The sequence below is a fragment of the Podarcis bocagei genome (genome assembly GCF_964188305.1).
Source record: "Podarcis bocagei genome assembly, chromosome: 9".
NCBI classification, from domain to species: Eukaryota; Metazoa; Chordata; class Lepidosauria; order Squamata; family Lacertidae; genus Podarcis; species Podarcis bocagei.
In genome coordinates, this window is record NC_138134.1 from 59388572 (window position 1) to 59416161 (window position 27590).

Consider the following 27590-nt stretch of genomic DNA (forward strand, 5'->3'; position numbering starts at 1 on the left):
ACCATATCATTTCTCCAGTTGCATAGGTTTGCTTGTACTGTATGAAGAAGCTCCATGGGGTTTTATGGCTTTCATATGTGAGTTTAGACTGCATATGGCTGCAAACATATTTTTGTCTGTTGTAGGGTTGCCATAGCGACATAGTCCTCCAAGCAAGTAAACCATTACCTTCCGATACCCAGCTGTTGAGCTAACTCTCTTCCTGGAATCCCCATTATGTCCAGCTGTTGGGGTCAGATATCTTCAGAATCAATAGGAGAGAAAATCCAGAAGGGCATTTATCACCGCTGAAGGAGTAAAACTGGGTTCAGAAGCTTCCATTTGCTGACAGCTCTGTTTTGATTTCACAGAGCGCTTTCAAGAGTTCGTGGTGGTTGGAGGATGATTGAGCAGACCAGCTGTTTGATTGCAAAGGGCTAATTTCCACTAATTCCCATGGCTTTCTGCCCTACCATAGTCTGTGCCATTGCCAGATAAGCTTCATAGAACAATTCCAAAAAGTGTTTGTGTGTTAGAGTGCACAACCCACAGTGAAGGGAACAGGAGATGCACGTGGTCAATATCCTATCCTACAAAATTAGGTAAAGGTAAAGGGACCCCTGGCCATTAGGTCCAGTCATGGCTGACTCTGGGATTGCGGCACTCATCTCGCTTTATTGGCCGAGGGAGCCAGCGTACAGCTTCCAGGTCATGTGGCCAGCATGACTAAGCCGCTTCTGGAAACCAGAGCAACGCACAGAAACGCTGTTTACCTTCCTACCGGAGTGGTACCGATTTATCTACTTGCACTTGACGTGCTTTCAAACTGCTAGGTGGGCAGGAGCTGGGACCGAGAAACAGGAGCTCGCCCCGTCGCGGGGATTCGAACTGCCAACCTTCTGATCAGCAAGCCCTAGGCTCCATGGTTTAGACCACAGCCCCACCCGCATCCCATTACCCTACAAAATTACCTTTGTCCTTGTACAGCCCAAGTTCTATGGGCAGCAACACAGACCTCTGCACACACAACTAATAATTAGTGATGGGTGAACCTTCCTAGGCTCAGTTCAGACTTGGGCTGTGCCACGCCAACCAAGCCAGGTCAGAAAATAGCTCAGTTAATTTCTGAGCCATGTGTCCTATCCCTCTCAATTTCTCCCAATCCCAAATTTCTATATCCAACTCCATCTGCAGTTGTTGTGACCGCAGGACTACTCTTCCCACCTCATCTTATCTCGCTATGGTAGAGCAGAGAGGTCTTTCCCTCTATCCCTCCTGGGCATCTCGACTATGGGAGCAGATGAGGTGTTTACGAGTCCTGGGAAATGCAACTTCTCCTTGCAGCCAAAGGAGTTGCAGGGCACACATGGAGCTCTGTTGTGAGCTCTGCATTCTTTCAACACAAGAGCAGCAGTTGCACACACAGAGGAAGGGCATTGAAATTGAAGTAAATATGCAAGCCCTTTCACATAAAAGCTCTGGATTAGTTGGACAGTGTCTCCTTGATACCACAGTCATGTTAGTGATGAAAAATGTTAAACATTTTTATTTATTCTTCCTCCAAGAAGCTCAAGGCAGCATATGCACCCATTTTTCATCCTCACAACAGCCCTGTGGGGTAGGTTGGTGATTGGCCCAAGGTCACCCAATAAGCTTGGTGGCGGAGTGGGGAACTGAACCCATGTCAAAGTCCAATAGTGGCTCTTTCATTTTTCTCAGCTTCTTGTGACCAATATATGAAGTAAACATTTTATCTGACAAGAAAATATAAATAAGTGATGTCATCTCAGGATTACCATATTGGCGATCTGGATTTTGTTGTTGTTGGAGTATGTATTTATTTTTTCTAACACAGTTATCTGTGGGGGAGGGGGGGACAACTCCAGCCACTCATCTCTGAAGAATTAAGCATGTGGAGCTTTTGAGGAATAGCCAGGAACAAATTCCATTCATTTTTCCTAATGAAGAGGTCGTGATCCTGCAATGCCTTTACAGGAGAGCACCTTGTTTTCCCCCCAAGTTATGACATTAGCTGCAAATCCTACTGCCGTGAAGAAAATCAGTTGCATCAAAGGTATGGGATTGCTTCTGTTAGCTTCAGCTGCTGTGCTAAATATTTTTTACCAATTTATGAGGGAAGGCAATTAGCTTCTTCTAGATTATACGGTACAAAGCTATGTGGTGTATTTAAAGATCTTTCCCCCAAAATCTGACACTTTACTGATAATTATGGCAATGTTAGACTAACCCTGAAGAGTTAAATGGAATATTCTGTGTGGGAACAGCAGGGTCTGCAATTGCACAGCCGGACAACCAATAAACAAAATTCCCAGCACAATAAAACTGCTTAAGTAGTACCAACCCCAGCCCTCCAAACAAAATTAAAACCTCATCCCCATCACTACAACTTAACAGGAGTACTTTGACCTTCACACCTAGGAATGGTGTTGTAAGGAATAGCTTGGCAGCAGCCGCATTGCCAACCATTTGGGCCCTGGCAGAACAACCACAGAATCATAGAGTTGGAAGGGATACCAAGGGTCATCTAGTTCAAACCCCTGCAAGGCAGGAATCTCAACTAAAGCATCCCTGACAGATGGCCATCCAACCTCTGCTTAAAAACTTCCAGTGGAGGAGAGCCGACCACCTCCCGAGGGATACCATTCCAAACAGCTCTTAACATCAGGAAGAACCTTCTGCTGTTGAGTTGGAATCTCCTTTCTTTTAACTTGAATTCCTGGATTTAGGCCATACTTCCGGAATAGGGAAAAAGAAACTTGCTTCATCTTCTGAAATATACTCGGAGACGAGAGTGGATTTCATGCTCTTTATTCATCTCAAAGTGGTGAGGAGGAATGGAAGTTCCCCCAGAATGTCTGCTTTATTATACATTATTTACACAATGGGCCCCACATGACTGGCTAATTCCGGAATTCACTTGTAGGCCAATCAGGTTGCGGATTCACTTCCACCTGGAGATGGATTGGGTGGCTCCTGTGGACCAATCAGACTGCTGCATTCTGAATCCTATTGTTCTAGGACCAATCAGACTGCTGCCTTTTGGATCCTATTCAACTCAGTACATAACATCTTCCATGTGACAGACCACTAGATACTTGAAGATGGCTATCATAGCTCCTCTCAGTCTCCTCTTTTCCAGGCTAAACATACCCAGCTCCCTCAACAGTTCCTCATAAGGCTTGGTTTCCAGGCCCTTGATCATCTTGGTTGCCCTCCAGCTTGTCAATATTCTTCTGAAATTGTGTTCTCCAGAACTGGACCCAATACTCCAGGTGTGGTCTGACCAAGGCAGAATAGGGTGGTACTATTACGTCCCTTGATCGGGATACAGTGGTACCTCGGGTTAAGAACTTAATTCGTTCTGGAGGTCCGTTCTTAACCTGAAACTGTTCTTAACCTGAGGTACCACTTTAGCTAATGGGGCCTCCCGCTGCTGCCGCTGCGCCACCGGGACACGATTTCTGTTCTCATCCTGAAGCAAAGTTCTTAACCCGAGGTACTATTTCTGGGTTAGTGGAGTCTGTAACCTGAAGTGTCTGTAACCTGAAGCGCCTATAACCTGAGGTACCACTGTAATTGGCAGCACTATACTTCTATTGATGCAGCCTAAAATAGCACCATAATCATAATAATGATCACTTATCTGCATCTGGGGTGGTAAAACATTTTTGAGAAGATGTCAAGAGCATTGCAGGAAAACTACACTCTGTGCATATGTGTGTGTGTATGGTTCAGGATTAGAGGAAATAGATTTGTCAATGGTGTTTGGTCATCCTTGTAATCCTCTGCAGATGCTCCCAATAAATCCAGTCTCTCCCTAATGGTTTCTACCCATCACAAAAATAAATTCAGTGTGTTAGCTTTGTGAGCGATTCTATGCACGGTAGATACTTTAACTGCAGAAGGGGGAGGTAAACCCCAGCAACTTCTCAGCTGCAGAGTTATTTAAATCTATTTACATGCCATATTGCTCATTGCCCAGAATGCAAATCTACCATTAATGGGGCCCATGACTGCCCAAAAATCACACTATGTCAAAACCATGAGGTGGAGCCTTTGTAAAAAGGGTAATTAGAAGGTGAGACAAAGAGGAGGCTCTTTCGAGTCCTGATGTTGTCCTCTCCTGGCCCAACTGAGTGATGTCTGTGTGAACACATTCCTACTTCCACCACATTTCAGAATGAGATCATTTAAAAGCACCAGTGTGAACCATGTTTATTTCCACTGAAGCCACTGATTGGCTTTCAGAAGAGCAAATTTACGACTTGGGATTTTACCCTCTCCCAAATCAGAACTGTCTCCAACTGCACACATTTTTTTTTTTAAAAAAAGATACGCATTTACGAACACATAGGTTAACAACCCAAGTCCTTTCAAACACAGTTCTGATTAAACAAACCACAAAACGAAAAGGAGTACTAGCCTAAGGGTGCAACCCTAAATAACGATGGGCAAATCTGTCAATTTCAGGATTTTCTCAGAATCTCATTTCCCCCCTCAGTCTTAAATCCAGTTCCATATATTTCCACATCAAATAGGTCAGGAGTTTAGTGTGTGTTTCTCCTTGCACGGTTTATATCCAGTTTTGCCTACAAGACAGTTTTGTCGCCAACAATTTTCTCCAATATACTGCAATTTTTCTATGATACTAATATAAGCTTTATATGCATTTACATTATCTGGTTGGAGAACTGCATTGCGACACTCAGAGAAGTGTGAATTTCAAAGGATGGCTGTGTTTTGCTTCACTTACGGTTTCAGGAAGTGCAAATCTGTGACCTGATTCAAATGTCTTCCTCCATCCTTAACCACATAACTAGGGACTAAGTCCTAATGAACACAGTAGGATTTACTTTCAAGTAAGTACATATGCACAGCATTGTTCTTCATCTTGCAAACAGTACATTTAAAAAAGCCTGGGGTTAGTATAATACATGGAAAATATTTATGAACACATACAATTCTATCTCTTCAGCATGCATTAGCATATTTCCATCGATTATCCTAACTCCAATATTTTTTTGTTTTCCAGTTAGACCACACAACAGCATCCAGCAAAATCTTCTGCTCATGTCCCATTAAAATGAGCAGGAATTGTCCGGGAACTGGTGCAAGGTTTCAGTTTGGATTGCATTAATGTTTATTTGTGCTACCTTAGCATGGAACACTACTGCACTTTAAAAAATGGGTTCCACTAAAATCAGGATTACAACTGAAATAATAAATAATCATTATTTTTACTGTGCAGATTTTAAAAACGCCATGGGAGAACCATGGGCCTTTCTGTTCCTTCCTTCAAGAAACATTGTGTGTTTGCAGTGTTTTTAATGTCAACGCCAGAGTGATACTGGCCCCAGGGCAAAATCAGATAATTGGAACTCCTGTGGTCCTTTTCTTTGGTTAAAAGTAGCTGGAGGTGGGTGGTGGGGAAGACTGGGAATAGGGTTGTGATATTTAAGAAAGGAAACCCCCCCCCCTTTCACACTGAATCATGTCCTTTACTTAAATTGCTGCTGTTAAAATCTTTAATGCTGCTATGAAGCAAGAAAAGACAAGGACACGTATCCTCCCTCCCAATCCCTTCCCATGGGTAAAAGTAACTTCATGGCTGAGGAGCAGTGATTTAAGCTGCAGAAATGAGGTGCGGGAAATGGGTTAAGCCAGGGGTCAGCAAACTATTTCAGCTGGGGGCCAGTCCACTGTCCCTCAGACCTTGTGGGGGGCCAGACTATATTTTGAAAAAAAATAATGAACAAATTCCTATGCCCCACAAATAACCCACAGATGCATTTTAAATAAAAGCACACATTCTACTCATGTAGAAACACCAGGCAGGCCCCACAAATAACCCAGAGATGAATTTTAAATAAAAGGGCACATTCTACTCATGTAAAAACATGCTGATTGCAAGACTGTCTGCGGGCTGGATTGAGAAGGCGATTGGGCCGGATCTGGCCCCCGGGCCTTAGTTTGCTTACCCATGAGTTAAGCCCTCTCTGCTCCTTCACTGTGGCCCCAATCCAAAGTGCCTGCCCCCAGGTGTTTTTAAAACCAAACAAAGGGACTCAGGAAGATCTGCATATGGCCACACAACACATCTAACTGGACCCTCAACGAGTGCCTAGAATTGCATCAATTGGTATGATTTCCTGAACTTGTCACATAAAAAAGGGTTTCTTTAAATATATGTAAATATGTAAACACAGTGAACACGCAGTCAAGATTCTGAGCCTCTTGAAGTTGACAGTAAAGTTTTCGTGGGCTGAAGTACCACAGATTCAGGCCCCAAGCCACCACGGCAGTACGTGTAAAAGCCAACATCAGCCACGGTTGGGGTCAAATGAAAGATCAGGTGCCTGTTTCAAAACCAGCTTTCCGAGGAGTCAGGCTGATCACTGAAAACTTTCTTGCACATGTTGGAGTTCTCTTGGTGAAGAGGATATTCGGAACCAGGCAGCAGCCTCACTTTTCCTTTCCGGGAGGTATAAGATTCTCCTGATGGTAGACTTTCATATTTAACTAAGTATCTCCTGCAAAATAATAATGATATTGCATTATATATTGTAACTCGGATGGCATAAAGTATCTAGCCTATGAGCAGTAGTTCTTAACGGTAAGCCCAACTGCACATTTTTGTGGCAAAATCTCTTTCCACCCAGCATATTCTAAAGATATTTAGAAGCCAATTTTCAGGATTTCACCAGCTTTGGTAGAAACCTCCAGGCCCACCAGCCTCTGAATCCACTTCCTGGCACTCTTCCTAAGCCAACCCTCCCTAAGTCTAGTTAGGGTACAGTGGTACCTCGGTTTATGAAGAGTCCTGTTTATGAACTATTCGGTTTACAAACTCCACAAAACCAGAACTAGTGTTCCAGTTTGCGAACTTTACGTCGGTCTACAAACCGAAGCCAAACAGTGGAAGGGCACCAGCGGCGGGAGGCCTCATTAGGGAAAGCACGCCTCGGTTTAAGAACGGATTTGGTTTAAGAACGGACTTCAGGAACAGATTAAGTTCGTAAACCGAGGTACCACTGTACACTGTTAACATTACAGACAAATAGCTCCCCCTGCTTCCTACCTGGAAGGACTTTCAATTTTGTCCATCTGCAAGCAAACTAAAAACGGATATTGTGAAAACTGCACTGTGGAGACAAAGTCTAGAGTTGTTTCGGCTTCAACACTGCTTTCCATGCCAGCCTTGACGAAGAGCGCATCCACAACAATGTTGCCGACTATCACCACAGCTCCCCTGCAAGAAGAGATTGAGATAAACCAGGACGTCTTATATTAGATAACATTCCGGCACCCAAAGAACAGGAGCGTCCCTCCCATCTGTAACTTCTGGGAAACTCCATTAGGTAACAAGGCCACAACATCATGCCACCTCCCCAATGTCTCTGTATCACTGGCTCTTAGTGGTAGGAAAAAGACATCTTAGGACATCCCAAGACAAGTAAATATGCCTAAACAGCAGGGAGGGAGTACTTGACATGTGGTTGCAGTTCCAATTCAATTACCACATCGAATTCCACTCTGAATCTCAGTTTGATAAAGCCATTCTCAAATCCCACAGATAGTCTGAGAAACTCCTCTTACCATTATGGCAATGAATGAAATCCAGTTTTACATAGAAGGGCTGTCAATATCTTCCCCACAACCTCAACAAAGCCTAACCTTGAGCACCTTTTGGGGGAAGTGGAAGAACTTTGCGTAAGCATGGTGATTGCCCTTCTACATTTGCAGCAAAATCCTATGAAAGTCAAAGTCTGCTCAGAAAAAATGAGTGTTAAATGGGACTGACTGACTTCCAGGTAAGTTTGATAAGGATTACAACTGCATCATTGCCAGCATAGTTTTTGAAACCAGTTAGACAAAAACAGTCCCCCCCAAAGAAAGAAACATGAATATTTCTGTCTAAAACAGGGATTCAGTTCATATTGCTAAGTGTTTTAAGATTTCCACGCTTTCCTTAGATTTAAAATTCCCTATGTTGACAAAATCATTGAATGCGTTTCGTTTAAAGATGTTTGGAGTTAGGTCATCTCACCGGTTTTTAACATTGGTTTTGGATTCTCTGTACCAAAGGCTGAATTCCATTCCTCCAGAAATATCAATGGCCAGGCCTCCCTGGAATTCCGTGCTGCAAACCAGCCCAGACTGTAGCTGAATTACCTAGATGCAAAATGGTGCACAATGAACATTTTTTGTTTTATTCAATATATGACCAATATTTAAAATCTGTTCTTAACTGGTTTTATTGTGATATTGCTTACTTGTTTGTGAATTAGGTTCTTCTTTATTGTTGAATTATTGTTACCTGGCTTGGGCATTATCTAAGCTTACATCATTACTGTTTTAGCATGAGTTTAAGAGCAGACTGTGAAGGAATGGAAATATTTAAAAGACCTGTCTTGATTTTCTTGACTTAGCTTCAGAAACAGGGTGAAGTGATGGGGCTAAAGTCAAGGGCATCTTTCACCTGCAGATTTAAATAGATTTTACGGTCCTTATCCACATTGCATTTAAGAGACATAGGAGAATTCTCCACAGGCTTCCTGACAATCTTCGTACCCCTGACCTGCTGCAGGAACACCAAGAGCTTTTAAGAAAGATCAGCTTCTGGCACAGAAATCCCACACCGCACGGGGAAAGTTATGTAAGAAAGATACATCAGCTACCAACTGCCATTCACAAATTCCAATCCTCTGGTTGTGAAAGTCTTGCAGTGCCAGCTAAATGCAGAAGTAACCATAGATAAGGCTGGCAGCGTGAGACCACCACACCAGGAGTTGCCTTAGGGACATCTTTCAGACCAAAATGCATCTCTTGGGAATGCTGTTAATGCTGTGTGGTAAGTGAGACATTTTAAAAAGCATGCATGTATCTCCACTCAATTCAGCCAATTCAGCATTTCTTGCAGGAAGCTGCCCAGAATGGCTGGGGCAACCTAGCCAGATGGGTGGCATATAAATAATAAAATTATTATTATTATTAAGTTTCCAATCCAGAAAATTCAAGCCCCATTTGCATGAGATTATCTGAATGCCTGCAAAACTTGAGGTTGCTAATCACAAGGCTCTCTCTATGCCATGGGTAGGCAAACTAAGGCCCGGGGGCTGGATCCGGCCCAATCGCCTTCTCAATCCGGCCCGCAGACGGTCAGCATGTTTTTACATGAGTAGAATGTGCCCTTTTATTTAAAATGTATCTCTGGGTTATTTGTGGATCATAGGAATTCGTTCATTTCCCCCCTCAAAATATAGTCCAGCCCCCCACAAGGTCTGAGGGACAATGGAACGGCCCCCAGCTGAAAAAGTTTGCTGACCCCTGCATGCCTTCTAGAGGAAGTTGGGAAGACACAAAAAAGAAACCACTTCTCTCCAGTATTAGACCACCTGCAGCAAGAATTTGTGCAAAAGAGCTGTTGCAAGAAGTGCCAAATGGTTGGAGATAGAGCTTTATGGGCAGGCAGGAGGAGATAGTTGCATTCACAGAGCTTTCTGCCAAGGCTGAGGCTTACAGCTGTCAGAATCTTTTACAGCTGGACTGGAAGTCCATCGCACTGAGTCAATTTTGGAAGTGATAATAGCTCAGGGTCAGAGCAAGTCATTTCATTTGAATGCTGATAGACAGCCAAGATTTTAAAGTTCACAGGGCTTGGAAATCAGATTAACTTTAAATATAGCCATACTACATGGCCTGAGACAAGGCATGATGTGTCCAGATCTGATGAATAATTTACGCTGAAGTAAGACCCATGAAAATGGAAGATGTATAAAATGGGAGAAGCATATGGCACTGAAAAGAGCACTTTTTCCCACTACCCTTTGCTTTGTTAAAAAAATAATAACAATGGGGGAACGGCTAGGTTTTTTACTGTAATTCAGCAAGGCAGATTTTTAAAGATGCTTTAAATAATAGCAAATCTGCACATTGGGCTAATTTGCTTTTAGAGCTTGTGTTTTTCTGCTTTATTCTATTTTTATCCTGCACACCACTCCCATGGCTTCATGCTATGAGGTGATTTATAAATTTGTAAATTATAAGCAAATAAATGTGACTTCACGTTACCAGCCATGGAGCTGCTCTAGTCCTGGGGAAAGGGCAGAGATTCCTCTTTCTTTTATGTGTGTGTATGTTGGGGGCAGGGCTTGCTCCTGTGCCCCCCTCCTATTTAATCATTACACTAGCCCTGCGAGGTACATTGAGATGGAAGAGAGTCTCTGACCCAAGATCACCCAGTGAGCTTCATGGTTAAATGGGGATATGAACCTGGGTCGCCCCAGTCCTCGTCTGATGCTCGATATAACCATACTGGGTAATGGTGGTTCTCTGTACATTTCTAAACAAACATATGAATCTTAGCCTAGATTCATAACGCCATCTGATTTTCAATTACAGTTAGTCACAGCAACGGGATTTATATCAAAAAGGGAGATTTAAAGTACTCATTCATACGAGATTTTAATGAAATACAATCAAATGCTACAGGAAACTGCTGCCACGGGTTGAAAAATACCTGACATTTCCCCATGGCTACATGCACTTCGGAATATGCAATCATATGGTGAATAAGAAATAAAACACTTGGGGAAAAACAGCAATACATAAAATGGTGTATTGTGTTATGTCACATCTAAGCACAGTTATAAAAAATGTGCCTTGTTTCTTGTTTTTATGAAACTATGAATGCCAGTGATTTCTCCCCTTGATGAGGTTTAAGCATTTGAGCTTAGCATTCGTCAGTTGGTTGCATGTAGACTCTGAATAACTTAATGGGAGGATAGCATCTCCCACTTCCCGCCAGTGGGAATATAGACGGCTCAACCACACTTCCACTTTCCCTGCTGTTTTCCCTGGGAAAACTCACAGAACTGGAGCAAATGTCAATTCCCCACCCCCTCTCACACTCCTGATTGGCTTTGGTTTAATTTAGCACTAAAGAGCAGGTTTTCTAGATGAAAGCAGTAAGCCAAAAGCAAAACCACTCGGACCCCTGCCTAGAAAGCATGAGACAAGCGGAAAACTACTTGGACCCATTCTTCCTAAGCAAGGGACAAGCAGAAGTGTGGACAAGCCCACAGCAACCCTATGCATGTCTACTCAGAAGCAATTCTTATCGAGCTCAATGGAATTTGCTCCAAAATAGGTGCACACACCTATTGGGACTCAGGTGGCGCTGTGGGTTAGGAGCCTAGGACTTGCCAATCAGAAGGTCGGCGATTCGAATCCCCGCGGCGAGGTGAGCTCCTGTTGCTCGGTCCCTGCTCCTGCCTACCTAGCAGTTTGAAAGCACGTCAAAGTGCAAGTAGATAAATAGGTACCGCTCTGGCGGGAAGGTAAACGGCGTTTCCGTGCGCTGCTCTGGTTCGCCAGAAGCGGCTTAGTCATGCTGGCCAATAAAGCGAGATGAGCGCCGCAACCCCAGAGTCGGCCACGACTGGACCTAATGGTCAGGGGTCCCTTTACCTTTACCTTAGGTGCGCACAGGATTGCAGTCAAAATTAATTAATGCAGTTCTGGTTGTTCTTACTTGTGATCTCCCCGTAAGTGCATGTCAAATGGGGAGTAAAGGATATCATCTATGCACGGAAGCTATTTAATTGCCCGGTATGCAGAACTCACCTGCGAGTAATCCATAAGAAGGATGAGTCCTTTCACCACACTTATGGGGTCTCCAGTGGCTGAGAACATTTTAGACATGAGATCGCCATACCCTTGGAAAAAGGTAACAGGTCTAAGCTGAACATCGAACATGAGCGCTGACACACCAGCGAAGGACTCTAGATTTTCTTCACCTTCATCAGCAGATGCAGCTATAATGGATTCTAGGCCCTGAGCCTCAATCACCACCTAAAAGGAGATAGGAGCACACAGCTTGCATGATGAATGATGACCACTTGCAGGCAAGGACATGCCATCCATACCTCTTTAAAGTCCACAAGGTAGCTGCAGAATTTGCCATCAGACCATGCCCTGCTTTTATATCTAGGTGTCCAAAAGAGAGGCATGCCATGGCTCCTTTTAGGTCAGAGTTGCACAGAAAGTTTTATCAATGTGGCTTTTTCATCCAAGGGTGTGGAAAACTGCAGCTGCTGAAATTCCTTCTTCTGCACAACTATTAGATGGAATAGGCCTGTTCTCTTTTGCATCTGGACACTTGCTGTCTAGACTGGTTCACATGTAATGCTAAATCATCATGGTTCAATGATACTGGGTGAGCCCTCAGAAAGTGAGAGCATAGTACAGTGGACGCTCGGGTTGCGAACGTGATCCGTGTGGGATGCACGTTTGCAACCCGCAGAATTCGCAACCTGCAGTGGCACGTCTGCACATGCGCGGGTTGCAATTTGGCGCTTCTGCGCATGCGCGGCCACCAAAACCTGGAAGTAACACATTCCAGTACTTCTGGGTTTCGGTAGGTCCATACCCTGAAAAAACACAACCTGAAGTGTCTGTAACCCGAGGTATGACTGTACACCTCCAATGTGACCAGAGGAAAGCTGCCAAGATGACTGCCGATTTTCCTGGAATGTCATCTTAGTGTTATATACAAATCTGAAATTCTGGATTAAAAATAACTCTGTTCAATAAAGCAAACTGATAACTCATAGTTTGAAGTTGTCTTAGTTTGAAATTGATTAGAACAGGATTCCTGGTTTGTTTGGACAGTAAGGATTTGAGGAAATTGAATGCCATCATAGGAGGGCAGGGGAGAACTAAGCAGGAGGAGGAGAAGGCAGGGAAGGAACATGCAAGCAAGGCATTGGGCTTGGGCTTGTGGAGGTTCATCCACTTAGGGCTACACTGTGGTTTAGTGCTACATATAAACACAGCCTCTGTAAGAACATAAGAAGAGTCTTGTTGGATCAGACAAAAGAGCCATCTATTCCTGTACAGTGGATGGTCGGGTTGCGAATGTGATCCGTGTAGGAGGCACATTCGCAACCCTCAGCGGCGTGTCTGTGCATGCACGGGTTGCGATTCGGCACTTCTGCGCATGCGCAAAGTGCGATTTAGCACTTCTGTGCATGCGCAACTGCCAAAACCTGGAAGTAATCCGTTCTAGTACTACTGGGTTTCAGAGGTCCATAACCCGAAAAAGCACAACCTGAAGCATCTGTAACCCAAGGTATGACTGTATTGTCTAACCAGAAGACTGTGGGAATTTCACAAGCAGGATATGAGTGCAACAACACTCTCCCAGTGTCATCAAAAAACAAAAGCTCGAACAAAAATGGTAGTATTACTTCTATAACAAACCTTGGATAAGGGAACACTCTTAAGGGAGACACCGTAGCTGAGTGCATGCAGAATGTCCCAGGTTTATTCTCTTGCATCTCTGATTAGGAGGCTGATAAGAAAGAGCTCTGCCTGAAACCCTGGAAAGGATCTGCCAGTCACAACAGAGGGTACTGACCTAGACAACAGTCTGACCCCAAACTATAAGGCAGCTTCTTACATTTCCATTTGAGGGGCTCAACCCACCAGCTGCTACGCACATTGGTTCAAAGTATGGTATAATGGAGCGACCACATTATGTCCAAGCTGCACACTTATACTTTTTCGCTGAGTTATTACTCTAGTAGCGCATGGGACTTACCTGGTTGGCATGAAGTTGAGCGTATTTATTGAAAAGAAAGATATTCAGGTTACTTCTTCTTAAGATTCCAGAGCCAGAGTAGAGTATGTCAAGGCTATAGGTGGATGACACATCCGGAGAACCTTGATTAAACAGAGAGACAAGTTGTAAGGATTTCTGGTGAAACTGAGTGTCAATAAATGTTATTAAAATCTACTATCTAGTTTGTTAGTCACTTACGTGTTAGGTAACCCGAGAAAGCGGAGGAAGAACCTGTTTTCGCAAATCGGTCGTAGTTATGGATGGAGATATCCTTCAGAGCTTTACGGATCATTTTGCTGAAACACAAAAAAGTGTCCTTAACCATCAGAAAATTAAATATCTTCTACAAATGGCAACATGCAGCAAATGGGAAGGTTTGTGTTGCTTGAGTAGTGTAATCAAAAGACCACAACCAGAAGATAAAAATGCTATTATTATATTGGCCTACAGATTGCAAAAGGTCTTAACACAAAAGTTGCTGAAATCACTGATGATTCTGTAAAGTTCTAATCACTGCATAAGAACCACTGGAGGAAATTGTTAGATGAAGTTGCTTATTTATGTAAGAAATTCACTGGTTAAAAGAACAGTAAAGGAATAACAATTATAGGAATATTCAGATGTGGTGAGGAGGCTTGAGGGAGGCAGCGAATGTGGCATTGCCACAAGGGCTCTAAGGCCCGGCTTCCCCAAACTTGGCCCTCCAGCTGTTTTGGGACTACAACTCCCATCATCCCTAGCTAACAAGACCAGTGGTCAGGGATGATGGGAACTGTAGTCCCAAAAACAGCTGGAGGGCCGAGTTTGGGGATGCCTCCTCTAGGCCAAAGATCCTGGATTTTCTAGCATAATAATAAAAACAATAGAAATGAAAAATTAACATCTTGATGTATTTTTTGTAGTCTACCAATAAAGAGAAGAATAATGAAATTATTTTAAACGTTAGATCTGCTAAGGGTCTTTCCCTTCTTTTAAGAAAAAATAACCAATCCATTAAATATCAGACAGATATTTTTGCCTCAATACTTTGCAGTTTCTTCTGAGTCCTCCCCCCCCAGTCTAAAAAGGTGGATTTATACTGAACATGGTGAACATGTTTCCAGTACAGCCCCCACCCCACCAAATGCTGCCCTTGCCTTTGCCCTGAAACAACACTATGCACAGGCAAGTGGAGAAACATAAATAACAAATGAAACTTGATATACCTGGAAGGCATTTCAAAACGTAGAATGTCCTGGATTAGCGAAAGCATGTACTTATTCATTTCCAGAGGCAGCTCTCCAATAGAGAGCAGGAGGTTTTTCACTTCCATGAAGGAAGGATTGTTGCTGAAGATGATGGAAGCAGCTGTGGTGCGTACCGTCTTCTCGTGAACTTTATGGTTCTGGTGATAAATCCTGTTCATGGTTTTCTTCACCTAATGGGGACACAATCTGGTCAAGTTTCATCACCTATACATAATTGGCAGCATAACAGAAGCAGGAAATTTTATTTATCACCAATAAATAAAAACTGATCAGTGTGCTGGCTTATCAAGTAACAGTATACAAGTATAGTACGAAAATTCATGAATATTATACTAGGACCAGTCCAAAACAATGGGACTTCTCCAGCCCCAGACTGGATGCAAAAGTATAATCAGGAAGAATTTCTGACTGACATGCAGCTTGTTCTGGGTGGTGGGGAGGGGGATGATGGGAAATCATGTGAGTCATGAGTCTTACTTGTAAGCTGTAGGAGTGAATGATAGATAAAATTCCAATATAACTACCCATGTAATTCTTCTTTTCACCCCTTCTAGAAAGAGCCTCATGCTTTTTAGGGCTATAAGCTGGAACTGAGATAGCATTTTACAGTTTCTTGTGATATGCAGATGCATAGATGGACAAATGTCTCCTACAATGCAAATTCTGCTCTCTGGTCCAGGGCAGAGGTCAAGGACCTAGCGCTACCTTGCCTATGCCCCCCAAAATCTGTCAATGAGACTTTGGGGTTGCTTTCAAAATTGTCTTTCCAGACTCTTCAGGACATAGAATGATAATAATAATAATAATAATAATAATAATAATAATAATAATAATAATAATAATAGAATATTTATCTTACTTAGAAACACCTGATATTTAAATGTGGGACTATCAGGCAGGGAGAGACACTTATTATTTGAAATGTCCACCTGCGCCATCTTCTCTTCAGGTAATTTTCTATTATTTTACCTCACTGGTAATGAAAGAGTGGTGATATCTCTGCAGAGCAGAAACAGCAACATTGCTGATGGGGCCTTCTCCCGACTCAGCGTATTTCAGAAGGTCTGGAATAGCTTCAGGCAAAACAGCATTCTTCAATGCCAGAAGGTAGACCTTCACATCATCAGCTGTCTTTGCCCTGTTCAAACCTCCAGAGATCAGCTTCTTGGCTTCCATAACAGCCTGGAAAGAAAATGAAAAACTTCCTAAAACACTGTTATATTGAGGGGGGTCAGCGGGGGTGGGGATTCCATGCAATTGGGTAGTAAATCAATGATAGTGAAACTTGGGAAATCTGGCAAAATTACACCTAGGAGTACAACAGATAGATAGATGATAGATCGATGATAGATCGATGATCGATGATCGATGATCGATGATCGATGATCGATGATAGATGATAGATGATAGATGATAGATGATAGATGATAGATGATAGATGATAGATAGATAGATAGATAGATAGATAGATAGATAGATAGATAGATAGTATGAGTTCCTTACTGGATTCCATAAAATCTAGCAATATATACTCACTATTATCAACACAACACCCAGCCTTGAGATCACTGCAAAGAATCAAGTAGGTCTACCATTTAGGGAGGAGGCAGTGGTGGAAAGAGACACCCATGAGAGCAAAAGCTATTGTTGTTGCTCATACAATATTAGATTTTATGTAAACCAGTGTGCAGTGTTGCTGTACAGAATATGGAAGTGACATGATCTCTTCACCTCAGAGGATTTGCAACCTTCATCAGATGGACAAAACTGGGATAGACAGGCAAGAGAGAGGTCCGAGGAAGGAACAGGTGAATTACACCAAAGGAGCAGGTAAGGCAAAATAAGGATGATTCGAGAACAGTTCTGAGAAAGAAATGCTTCATGAGCGGGGAGTTGGCTTGGGGCATAAATATTGAAAGGCTGTTCCAGATGTAAGGAGCACTATGAAAGAAGCCAGAAAGATGGATGTGGGCAAAGAGGTCAGCTTGGATGGAGCTTCATATTTGCACAATTCTGCTTTTGTTTCCAACACCGAGAAGAAAATACATACAGGTAGTTTGCAGCCTCCCTTGTCACACAGCTTTTTGATGAGGGCCCCAATAACGATGACAACTGTTTCTCGGATTTCACTGCTGCCGATCTGGCTGTTATATGTATTCTGTTATATGATGAAGAAGAAAAGACATTATTAGTCTCTGCCTCTTAACCCTTGGATGTATATTCGATCCCCCTCAGATGTGTTTCACTGGATTCCCTTTCCCACAGGATTATTCCTTCCCAGGAAAAGCTGGTGGTGTTTCACACCAATCTCAGGTGCTTTTGTGTTCCACTCTGAGGTTTGGTTGTGGAAAACGGAGTTCCTTATCGAAAAGGAACTCATTTCCCAGCCACACCGTGTGCAATAGCCAAACAGCCATTGTGAAAATATCTCCACGAAGAGCCGCAGGCAATCTGCTGGACGAGAAGTGATAAATGACATATTGAATTGCTTCCCATTGCAAATAATTAGTCCAGCCTACTGCTTCACAAAAGGGACGCGGGTGGTGCTGAGGGTTAAACCACAGGGCCTAGGACTTGCCAATCAGAAGGTCGGCAGTTTGAATCCCTGCGACGGGGTGAGTTCCCGTTGCTCGGTCCCTGCTCCTGCCCACCTAGCAGTTCAAAAGCACATCAAAGTGCAAGTAGATAAATAGGTACCACTCCAGCGGGGAGGTAAACGGCGCTGCTCTGGTTTGCCAGAAGCGGCTTAGTCATGCTGGCCACATGACCCGGAAGCTGTACACCGGCTCCCTCGGCCAATAAAGTGAGATTAGTGCTGCAACCCCAGAGCCGGCCATGACTGGACCTAATGGTCAGGGGTCCCTTTACCTTTACCTTACTTGCTTCACAAGGCAGGTCAGGACATCCACTCACAAGAGTACACATCCTTGCTATTGTCTCTGTTGAAAGTGAGGCTTGTGGTATAGAAACATGAGGGCTAAATCAGAGCACTGAGTTCAATGGGGTTTGCTTCCATAATATATCAGCCTTATGGTCTTGTTTTTAAAATGCACGAAGAGACTGCTGGATCAGGCCAATGGCCCATCTAGTCCAGCATCCTGTTCTCCCAGTGGCCAGTGGAAAGTCTGCAGGAGGAGCTGAGCACAGCAACACTCTTGCTTGTGATTCCCAGCAATTGACTTTCAGAGGCAGGCTGCTTTAACTCGTTTTTAGTTTCCTTGTACCGAGTCCCCACTCAGAGACAACTGCAATTAAGGTGCAACTGTCAAAGAAAGAAATACGGCCTCTGACAGTGGAGGCAGAACACAGGCATCATGGCTCATAGCCATGGATACCATTATTCTCCATGAATTTGTCTAAGATCCCTTGTGAGAGTGAATTCCAGAGTTTCACTATATGCTGTGTGAAAAAGTTCTTTTCCTCCAACATTGCGCTTCACTGGATGTCCCCAAGTTCTAGCATGATGAGAAAGGGATAAAAGCTTTTCTCTGTCCACTTTCTCCACACTTTCATGAGCTCATCTTCAGCTCTTCTGAAAGACTGGGCAATTCCTTTTCAGAGCACGTTTCTTGCTCTGTAAGCCAATGCTCCCTTTACCACCACTGAGACTTACAATTAGAGATCTGAGTAGTAACTCGTTGGGATGAGAAGCAAATCCACAGGCATAGAGGAACCTCTCCTGAAGGACAGATCCACTCTTGTTCTTGAAATCCAGGAAATCCAGCATAGCTTTCAGAGAGGCTGAGGTCTGTGCAGAGGCTACAGCATCAACCAACTGGGGACTGTATGAAAAGGGAAGGGATTTAAAAAAAACAGGAATTATTTATTGTAAGGCATTTTGGGGGGGCAGAGTGATGGTAACGGCATCTCCAGTCAGTTTATTGCATGAGGATAGCTCAAATGTCACCTCCGTCTCTAACATAATAAAGACACCAAGCGGCTAATTACATCCCCCACCCCCGCCTTAACCATGGTTGACAAATCAGCACTAATATTTATCCTGCTTAAGGAAATCAGCCCTGAGTGCTCACTGGAAGGACAGATCGTGAAGCTGAGGCTCCAATACTTTGGCCACCTCATGAGAAGAGAAGACTCCCTGGAAAAGACCCTGATGTTGGGAAAGATGGAGGGCACAAGGAGAAGGGGACGACAGGGTTGGACAGTGTTCTCAAAGCTACAAACATGAGTATGACCAAACTGCGGGAGGCAGTGGAAGACAGGAGTGCCTGGCATGCTCTGGTCCATGGGGTCATGAAGAGTCGGACATGACTAAATGACTAAACAACAACAACAAACCTCAACCAGATTATCTGCTTAACCAGGGTTTGAAGCTGGATTTAAAAGCAAAGTATTGAAGCCTAGCTAAGAAAGAGCTTGTTTAAGCAGTCACTGTGGTTGAGGTACTGTTGCTTGGAAATGAAGGTTTGCCGCAATTCCACATCCTACTCCCAGTCTCTTAAATGCCCTGATGAGATTGGGGACACTGCATCTATATCAATCCACAGAGGTTTCTACTTTGGGAGGCAATTTAAAAGGGTCTCCAGGCCTAAGCACTGTGCCAAAGGTTATTATAGAAGCAAGGCCCCTACAGCAGTGCTTTGATTTTCTGCTAACGTCAAAGAGAAGAAAATATTAGCTGTTGTAGCTTAGGGACTCAGCTACACAGCTGCAAATAAAACGTTCTAAATGTGTTGTAAAGTTCAATATACAAATGTGACACTAGATGGTGACAGTGAGCTATGAAAGATTCAATGTATTTTTCAAAACGCTTTTTTAAAAAGCATTTTCACAGCGTTTTTATGTGTGTGTAGATTCCACCTAGGTAGATAAACCTGAATGAACGTGTTGATTCTCCTTCTGTGTATGCGCACATTTAAGATGGATATGCTAGAGATGGAAAAATAGCTTGCCAGAAACTCACAGGACTTCCACGTTGCTTTCACTTCTCAGAATCTGAAGAATCTCTTCTGTCGTAGCTTTCCTCAAGTTCTGAATGAAAGACAAAAATCCTTTCACAGCCTCGGCTTTGGAAAGGTTTTCGGGTTCCATCTGTGGCCGGATAGTCTTCCACTGCTGAGTGAGCTGCCAAAAATGGACAAAATTGGTGATAAATCTTCCCCACTGGTTAGTATTTCTATGTGCTGATTGCAACAGGTCAAAAACGCAACTGCATGTTTTCTGACAGTAGCTGAAATGAAAGGGACAACTTTAACACATTGGTCTCCCCATACCTTATTGTTGCAGCCTGTCCCATGTCTTCCATAGAACTAATTGGGAGGCAATGAGGAAGCAAATACAGTCTGTTAAGGAACACTGTGGGGGGGGGTGGCCTTTAAATGTATAGTGAATGGATACAATACACATGACCTTTTCTGTAGTGGTGATTCCATGCTTTTTCAGTCCGGTTCCATATTTGCTTGGCTTTCAAAGGACAGCAAGTCTTACTTCAGCTCATTGCGCCTTGGGGTGATGATTGACAGATACATAAATATTTTTATCTGCAGCTGATGTTCTTTTTGATGCCGCCATTTTTTGATGCTGCCATTTTTTTGTATACTCTTTCAACACAATGAGCATTTTTATACCTTATATAATGTTATGTTTTATACTATCGCTAGGTGCAGTTCGTTATCCATTAGTTTATATAGAATAAAGGTAAAGGGACCCCTAAAGGTCCAGTCGTGGCCGACTCTGGGGTTGCGGCGCTCATCTCACTTTATTGGCCGAGGGAGCCGGCGTACAGCTTCCGGGTCATGTGGCCAGCATGACTAAGCTGCTTCTGGTGAACCAGAGCAGCGCACGGAAACACCGTTTACCTTCCTGCTGGAGTGGTACCTATTTATCTACTTGCACTTTGGCGTGCTTTCAAACTGCTAGGTTGGCAGGAGCTGGGAGCGAGCAACGGGAGCTCACCCCGTCATGGGGATTCGAACCACTAACCTTCTGATCAGCAAGTCCTAGGTTCTGCGGTATAACCCACAGCACCACCCACATCCCTTTATATAGAATAAGCAGGACCTAAATATATTAGAATATGAAAAAGAAATAAACCTGTCCCCTCCCCACTCTAAGCACTGGGGTGAACTATCCATGTTGCACAAAGCTAGTGCCACAGCAATGGATTCCCATTGCCCTGCAGAAATTATGAACTATATGCTGCCTAGATGCCAACCAACATTTTAAATCTGCCTTCTTTCCTGACAAGGACTCAAGGCGGCTTACAGATAAAAAAATAACAGCTAAAAACATAGGGAGAAAAAACAATCATGAGAAAAACAGAAGGTTGAGCTTTGTCATTTCAAACAACCTTCCACAAAGAAACAGAGCGGGTATTTTGGCCTGTGGTCTCACATGTCATGCCTCCACTCCTGTTATCTAACATTATCTATAGCATTCCTCGGAAAAGGTGCAGCTGTTTTCCCTCAACAATATTTATTTCAGCTCTCTTTATTGGGAAACCACATCAATACCAGCTCAGCCTTTGCTAAAATATCCTATCTCCATAGGGTCCGTGTTGTGAAGAAACAGCAGATGATGCTACCCACAAATAGCCCTACAATTTCAGCAGCACTGAGTTCATCTTCCATGAATTGTAGCTAAGCCATTAGGTAATTATGAGTGAGGTGGAGGCTATTTCCTGTGGATTAATGCTCAGCAGGGGTGTATTAATGACCCAGAACACAGGTGGAGACTATTAATCTCAAATGGTGCTCAATAATGTGCAAGAAGGCATCATTTTCCATTTCCTGTATTTGTAACACACAGCACTGTTTCCGTTTGCTCACCTTTTCCCAAAAACTACAGTTTGTCCCACTATCCACTATGGCAAAATTACATAACATAATTATGTAAGTTACACTGTTATTACATTATTGTACCCCATTCAGTGCAAAGGAAATGTAATGCAAATGGGGGGGTGTCATATAACCAATTATGTATTGTTTGCATACTGAAAGCAACAACGGCAAATACAGATTGTATGTGCTGGATTGATGCCTGTCTCAGACTTGGGACAAATAAGTGATGATTTCTGTTCCCATTCCCATCAGAATTCTCCAACCTCTCTATCAGTGTGCAGCACAATGATGAACAGGGCTTTAGTGAAGCTTAGAATGGTCAACAATATACTGTGAACTTGGGGGCTTGTGTTTGTAATCTGTATTTTATATATATAAAAAATAAAAAATAAAAAACCACAATATAGTGTGGAAGGATAGATGGACTCATAAATAATCAACACTGTTTTCCATTGTGGTGGTTCATCTCACAGTTTTAATTCAGTGTGTCCTTTCACCCTTTTTATGGGCTTTGTAACTGCATACATCTAGACCAGAGTTGTTCAATGAAACTGTGAAATGGGTCGTTCCACCATCCCCCAGAGGCTATCACCTGTCCAGTGCTACTATGGACAACCCAAAATTCTGAACTGTAGTCGTGTTATTTATATCTGATGCTATAGATATGCTTCGCTTGTAGGCAAGCAAACTCTGGCTTGCATGGCTACAGTTACAGCAGCATCTGATTACTGGCAACCAAGACAGAACTGGTTGGCTTGGCTCCCTGCTGTGGACACACCCTTGACTTATTCCAAGAAAAGGCTGGCACACAGTTCCACTGATTTTCTTTGATCCAAGTGGTCTTTGGATTATAGGAACACTGTGGGGGCATCCAAACTCCTTTCCTTCCACCTCCCCAATGCCTCAAGCAAGTTTCTGCAGTCACCAGCTGAGAAACAGTATGGTGAGACTGGATCTGGCCCAGAAATTATGTGAGGCTACCAGCTGTTGTTTTGTTTGCTGTCAGGGTACTTAAATCGAATCCTATAAGATGCCATGCGCTATCAGTTCGAACCAAAAGTCAGCTTGATAAAAGGAACAGGTAGCAGGGTTTTGTTATTATTATAAAGACCTCTGCCTTTGACCCTGGAGAATTGCTGCCAATCAGAATAGACAATATTGGACTAGATGGGTCAGTAGTCTGACTGTACATAACAGCTTCATGCATTCATAAGTTCATTCCTTTTGTCAAAATAAAAAAATTCCTTCCAGTAGCACCTTAAAGACCAACTAAGTTAGTTCTTGGTATGAGCTTTCGTGTGCATGCACACTTCTTCAGATACACAAAAAGCTCATACCAAGAACTAACTTAGTTGGTCTTTAAGGTGCTACTGGAAGGAATTTTTTTATTTTGACTATGGCAGACCAACACGGCTACCTATCTGCAACTTCATTCCTTTTGAAAAGCTATAAGTAGATTTAGCTGGCTTCAGAAAGCAAATGCTATGAACCTAACCTGCTTCCTTGAATCAAGTGGTGCAGGGAAAGGAAGAAAATTGTCCTGGGACTCAGCTAGGCTCATAAAGAAAAAGTGTTTTATATGTGTTGTATATGTGATATAACACTGTGGCACCAGATGGCGCTGTGGTGCCCCCTCTTTCCCTACCAAATTTCCCTGTATGAGTTTGCAGTGTGTTTAACTGAATCACTTCTTTGACGTGTCTAGATCCAGCCCTGCTCTCACACACCTTCCCTTACTGGTCGCTTTGTGACCCAGGAGGGACCCAGAGGCAGCAACTTTCTAAGTTTCCAATGAAACACTTGGAAGGACCAAGGATCTGCAAAGGCAAGGTAGGTCGTTCAAAGCCCTCATGTCCATGGGGCGTTCCAGATGCACCTCTCTGAATCTCATCTTATACTGGGATCTCGTAAAGTAGAATACACTCTGAAGCAGGGTGGAATTGGAGCAGCTTCAAAACATTTAAGAAACGCTGACGAAGAGGCAAGATGTGGGACTTTGGTATATGTAAGGCTGTGCTACATGCCATAACAGAGTGGTATTAATATACACATTGAGATATGCAACTGCTGGATACTATTATTGTCCCTCTAAATACCATGCTCTATTTATAACCCCAATCTTTTCATAGCACTTACAGTAAAATACAGTAACCAGTGAGAGAGCAGAGCTAATACGAAGAGCTCCTTTAGGTTTACCATAACAATCTGACGCCCCCTTCCCCTTACAGCCCTCTGTAAGGCCCCCAGATGAGTATGGCTGTAATTATAGATCTAAATGGCTTCTGCTAGACAGAACAATTGAACAGAAGGTACCAGCGGCCACAGAAGTCACCAAGAAAGCAACAAGGACAAGGAGAAGGCCTCTTCTACTTAATTAACAATACCTTGGTTCAGCTTTTTCATAGTTTTAAACAGCAAACGAAGCATGCAGCTGACTGCAAAAGACACACTACAACAATATTTGTCAAATAACCTATGGTAATCAAATCCCCTCCCTGCATGAAGCACAGGGCTGCTTACAATAACAGCTTTCCAACAGTAATAAAGCAGCTCTTAACACAACAATTGGGAAACACTGGTGCCAATAAGAGGTGCGTGTTTTTCTGTTGCTGATGACAGCACAAGAGGAATTTTGTTGGGATTATGGCAGGTAAGGGAGAAAGTTAAAAATTTCCCTCTTTATGCTATGTGGTCAAGTGGTTCTGATTCATAATGGACCTCCCCCCCCCCCCCCAGTACAAAAGAATAAAACTTTACACAGCACTACAGATGACGGGGTGAGCTCCCATTGCTCGGTCCCTGCTCCTGCCAACCTAGCAGTTTGAAAGCACATCAAAGTGCAAGTAGATAAATAGGTAAACGGCGGGAAGGTAAACGGTATTTCCGTGTGCTGCTCTGGTTTGCCAGAAGCGGCTTAGTCATGCTGGCCACATGACCCGGAAGCTGTACACCGGCTCCCTCAACCAGTAAAGCGAGATGAGCGCTGCAACCCCAGAGTTGGCCATGACTGGACCTAATGGCCAGGGGTCCCTTTACAGATGACATACTCAACATTGTGTGCAAGCCCTTATTGACCTGGCATTCAGGTCAAACACAGCCCAATTAAGACTTCAATGGGATCAGGGATGGCTCTTTAGAATTACAGCCATTTCTTCCACAAGATCTTTCAAATATTATACCACAGTTCAGCTGTGCTGTATCACAGCTTTGGCATTCACAGATGGGTACATTTCTCGCCCCATTAAAAATGCATATTAGTAGCAAGCATAACATTTGTGAGACCTGATTCTAACAGTAATTAAGGCAGATAACACTGACTGATAAAACAATGTAACATGCCTTAATGTGTTGCTGCGGTGTCATGAGGTCAGCCAAGTTGCTGTAGAATATTCAATAAATCCGAAAATGTCTGTGTTCGATAATTACAAATCTAATATCTCACTAACATCTTGGTAAACAGTAATTTCTTTTCAATGAGTGCTTTTACTTATGAACTTGAACTTAAGGCACACACAACTTGCTCTTTTATTTACTTACTGTGGGGCAACTTTTACATTCATCCGAGACAGGCTCTGCTGCAAGTGAAATTGCAACGTAATTTGAATCCAGAGCCTTGATAATCTTAGCAACTTGCTTCCCAGCCATCACTCTTGGGCCAGCTTCCGTTGACTTCAGTTCCAGTTTCTGCCTGTTAGGTACACATATTGAAACAGAGCTTTACATCTTGGTTGCAACTTGAAGACATATCCAGGTAGCCAGAGAAAACACGACTTCTCTACCTTTAATAGCTATGCTAATAGTTGTGTAGAAGAGGGAATTTCAGTAGGCACAATGTATCATGCAAGCTATTAAAGGTTCAAAAGCCTTTTCTGCAGATGGCCACCTTAATATATATCCCCAATTCCATCCCAAACAGTAGCTTGTAATTATTACTGTATGCATTACTTCATGTCACCATGTGTAAGTAAGGACTTAAAGACTCTCACATTCTAAGCTTTCTATAGCCAAGTGATGGCAATAAGCAGACTGTTTCTATATTCAGTGACAGGCCACACCATACAAGTAAGCATTTAGACACTGGGTTCAGCTGCAGCAGTCCAAGAAACTCAGTTTAAAGTGTGGCGGGGGGGGGGGGACTCATTGACTCCAAGATCACATGGCTCTTTAAATTGTAACATGGATTGTGACATTTACTGCCAATGATTGAGGAAATGGAAGAAATGCAACAGACTGATGAAAGCAATGATCAAATTAGGTCCATGGGGGTCACAAAGAGTCGGACATGACTAAACAACAACAACAACTCTTAATTTCCACACAATACTAAATAATTTTCAAGTACTGATGTATTTGCTTTGATTCACGGCGCTTGGGATGGCAGCAAAGGGGAGCAGGTTATAAAACATATCATTTCGCCACTAAAAATGTTCTGCAAAATAGTTAAACAAGCCAGCTTACTTCGAAACTACTTTCACATCAATTGCTCGCTGAATATTCACGTTCAAAATGTGATTTTCTTCTGCTCGCACTGATTTAATAAAAGTGTCCTCCAGCACATACGTTGTGGCAGAAACTGATTTTTGGCTGATGTCAAAGAGCTGAAATATAATTTTGTTAGGACCAGGAAATGCAGAAACAAAGTCAGCGCAAAACATGCCAAAACATAGCTATGGTATGCTAGCTATGTACTACAGTATGGTTGTATGTGTAATGATTATAATTACAGTATAGTTGCATGTGTAATGACTTTATGAACAATTGTGATTAGGCCAGGGTCCCCAGATATACACACAGGTTTGCTATTTTTTTAAAAGTCCTCATTTTAGTCCAAATTTTTTCTAATGTACACATCTTTGCATGTGATTTCCCCTAATATAATGCATTTCCATATGTTGTTTTCACTAGTATATTCAATGTTATGCATATTTTGTCCCAGTATCTGCATTTTAGTACACACTGCTTAGTTAGAAATTGCATTGAACCAATGGTCCGAGTGGAATCTCGGGTTGCGAACGTAATCCGTGACAGAGGAACGTCCGCAACCTGCAGCATTCATAACCTGCAGCGCCACATCTGCGCACACATGTCACACGATTTGGCGCTTCTGCACATGCACAAAGCATGATTCAGTGCTTCTGCGCACGCCTACAGTATGTGTTGAAGATATTATCCATACTATACCTGACTGTGGCTGGTAAATCCTGTCCGTTCTAATTTACAAGATTTCAAGGCTTTAATTTTAGTGATTTCATTTTCCTGAGCCCGGTAAGTAACATCGCATCTGCCGGAAATATCCACCTAGAAAAATTAAATAATAATCAATAAAAAATGGCAAAAGCATTATCACATTGGAATACCTAAAAGCCTCTGGGCCAGAGTGTCAGGGCCAATGTAGACATGATATTGACACCAATACAATAAAATCCATATGGGTCTTAAAACTACACACACACACACACACACACACACACACACACACACATATTAAGGAACTAAAACCATCAACCATGCACTTGTTCACATGTTGCTGAGGTGCATTTCCGAGGGTGATGTGACTGGGCCTTAGGCAGAGGTTATTAACTGCCTTACGATTAGCTCTTTGATTCAATAACACATTTGCTTCTGTATTATGTGCAAAGTCAAATACATTTCACACTAGCAGTGAACATTTGAGAGATTGTGCAGCTTGCATAACATCATGCAGTACCTCATTGACAGTCCCAGAGTTCATCTGTATCTGAAACAAGCTAGCCAGGCCTCTCTTGAGATTCTGAATAACAGCAGGTTCATTTTCATAGGAGTAGAAGTTCTTAACCTGAGTGGAGAGGGAAAACAACAACAATGTGGAATATTTTTTTTCACCTGAAAATTGTCCTCCAGAACTCAGGCCTGATGACATGAATTTTTTTTTAGACAAATTCA

General features: G+C 42.9%; 1 protein-coding gene across 2 annotated transcripts in view; it reads right to left on the reverse strand.

Moving 5' to 3' along the window:
- Positions 1–4831: 4831 nt before the first annotated feature.
- The window catches only part of MTTP (microsomal triglyceride transfer protein), a 35799-nt gene continuing 13040 nt past the window's right edge, over positions 4832–27590 (reverse strand). For both annotated transcript variants that reach the window (XM_081207004.1, XM_081207005.1), the window contains 15 exons: positions 27376–27483; positions 26850–26966; positions 26127–26266; positions 25206–25356; positions 19793–19953; positions 18485–18653; positions 16922–17029; positions 15841–16053; positions 14830–15041; positions 13823–13920; positions 13604–13725; positions 11626–11853; positions 8048–8172; positions 7079–7249; positions 4832–6530 (listed from right to left, as the gene is read on the reverse strand). In XM_081207004.1, coding sequence (XP_081063130.1) covers positions 6362–6530; positions 7079–7249; positions 8048–8172; positions 11626–11853; positions 13604–13725; positions 13823–13920; positions 14830–15041; positions 15841–16053; positions 16922–17029; positions 18485–18653; positions 19793–19953; positions 25206–25356; positions 26127–26266; positions 26850–26966; positions 27376–27483 — 2292 coding nt within the window. In that variant the 3' untranslated portion in view covers positions 4832–6361. The remainder of the gene's footprint in view (positions 6531–7078; positions 7250–8047; positions 8173–11625; positions 11854–13603; positions 13726–13822; positions 13921–14829; positions 15042–15840; positions 16054–16921; positions 17030–18484; positions 18654–19792; positions 19954–25205; positions 25357–26126; positions 26267–26849; positions 26967–27375; positions 27484–27590) is intronic.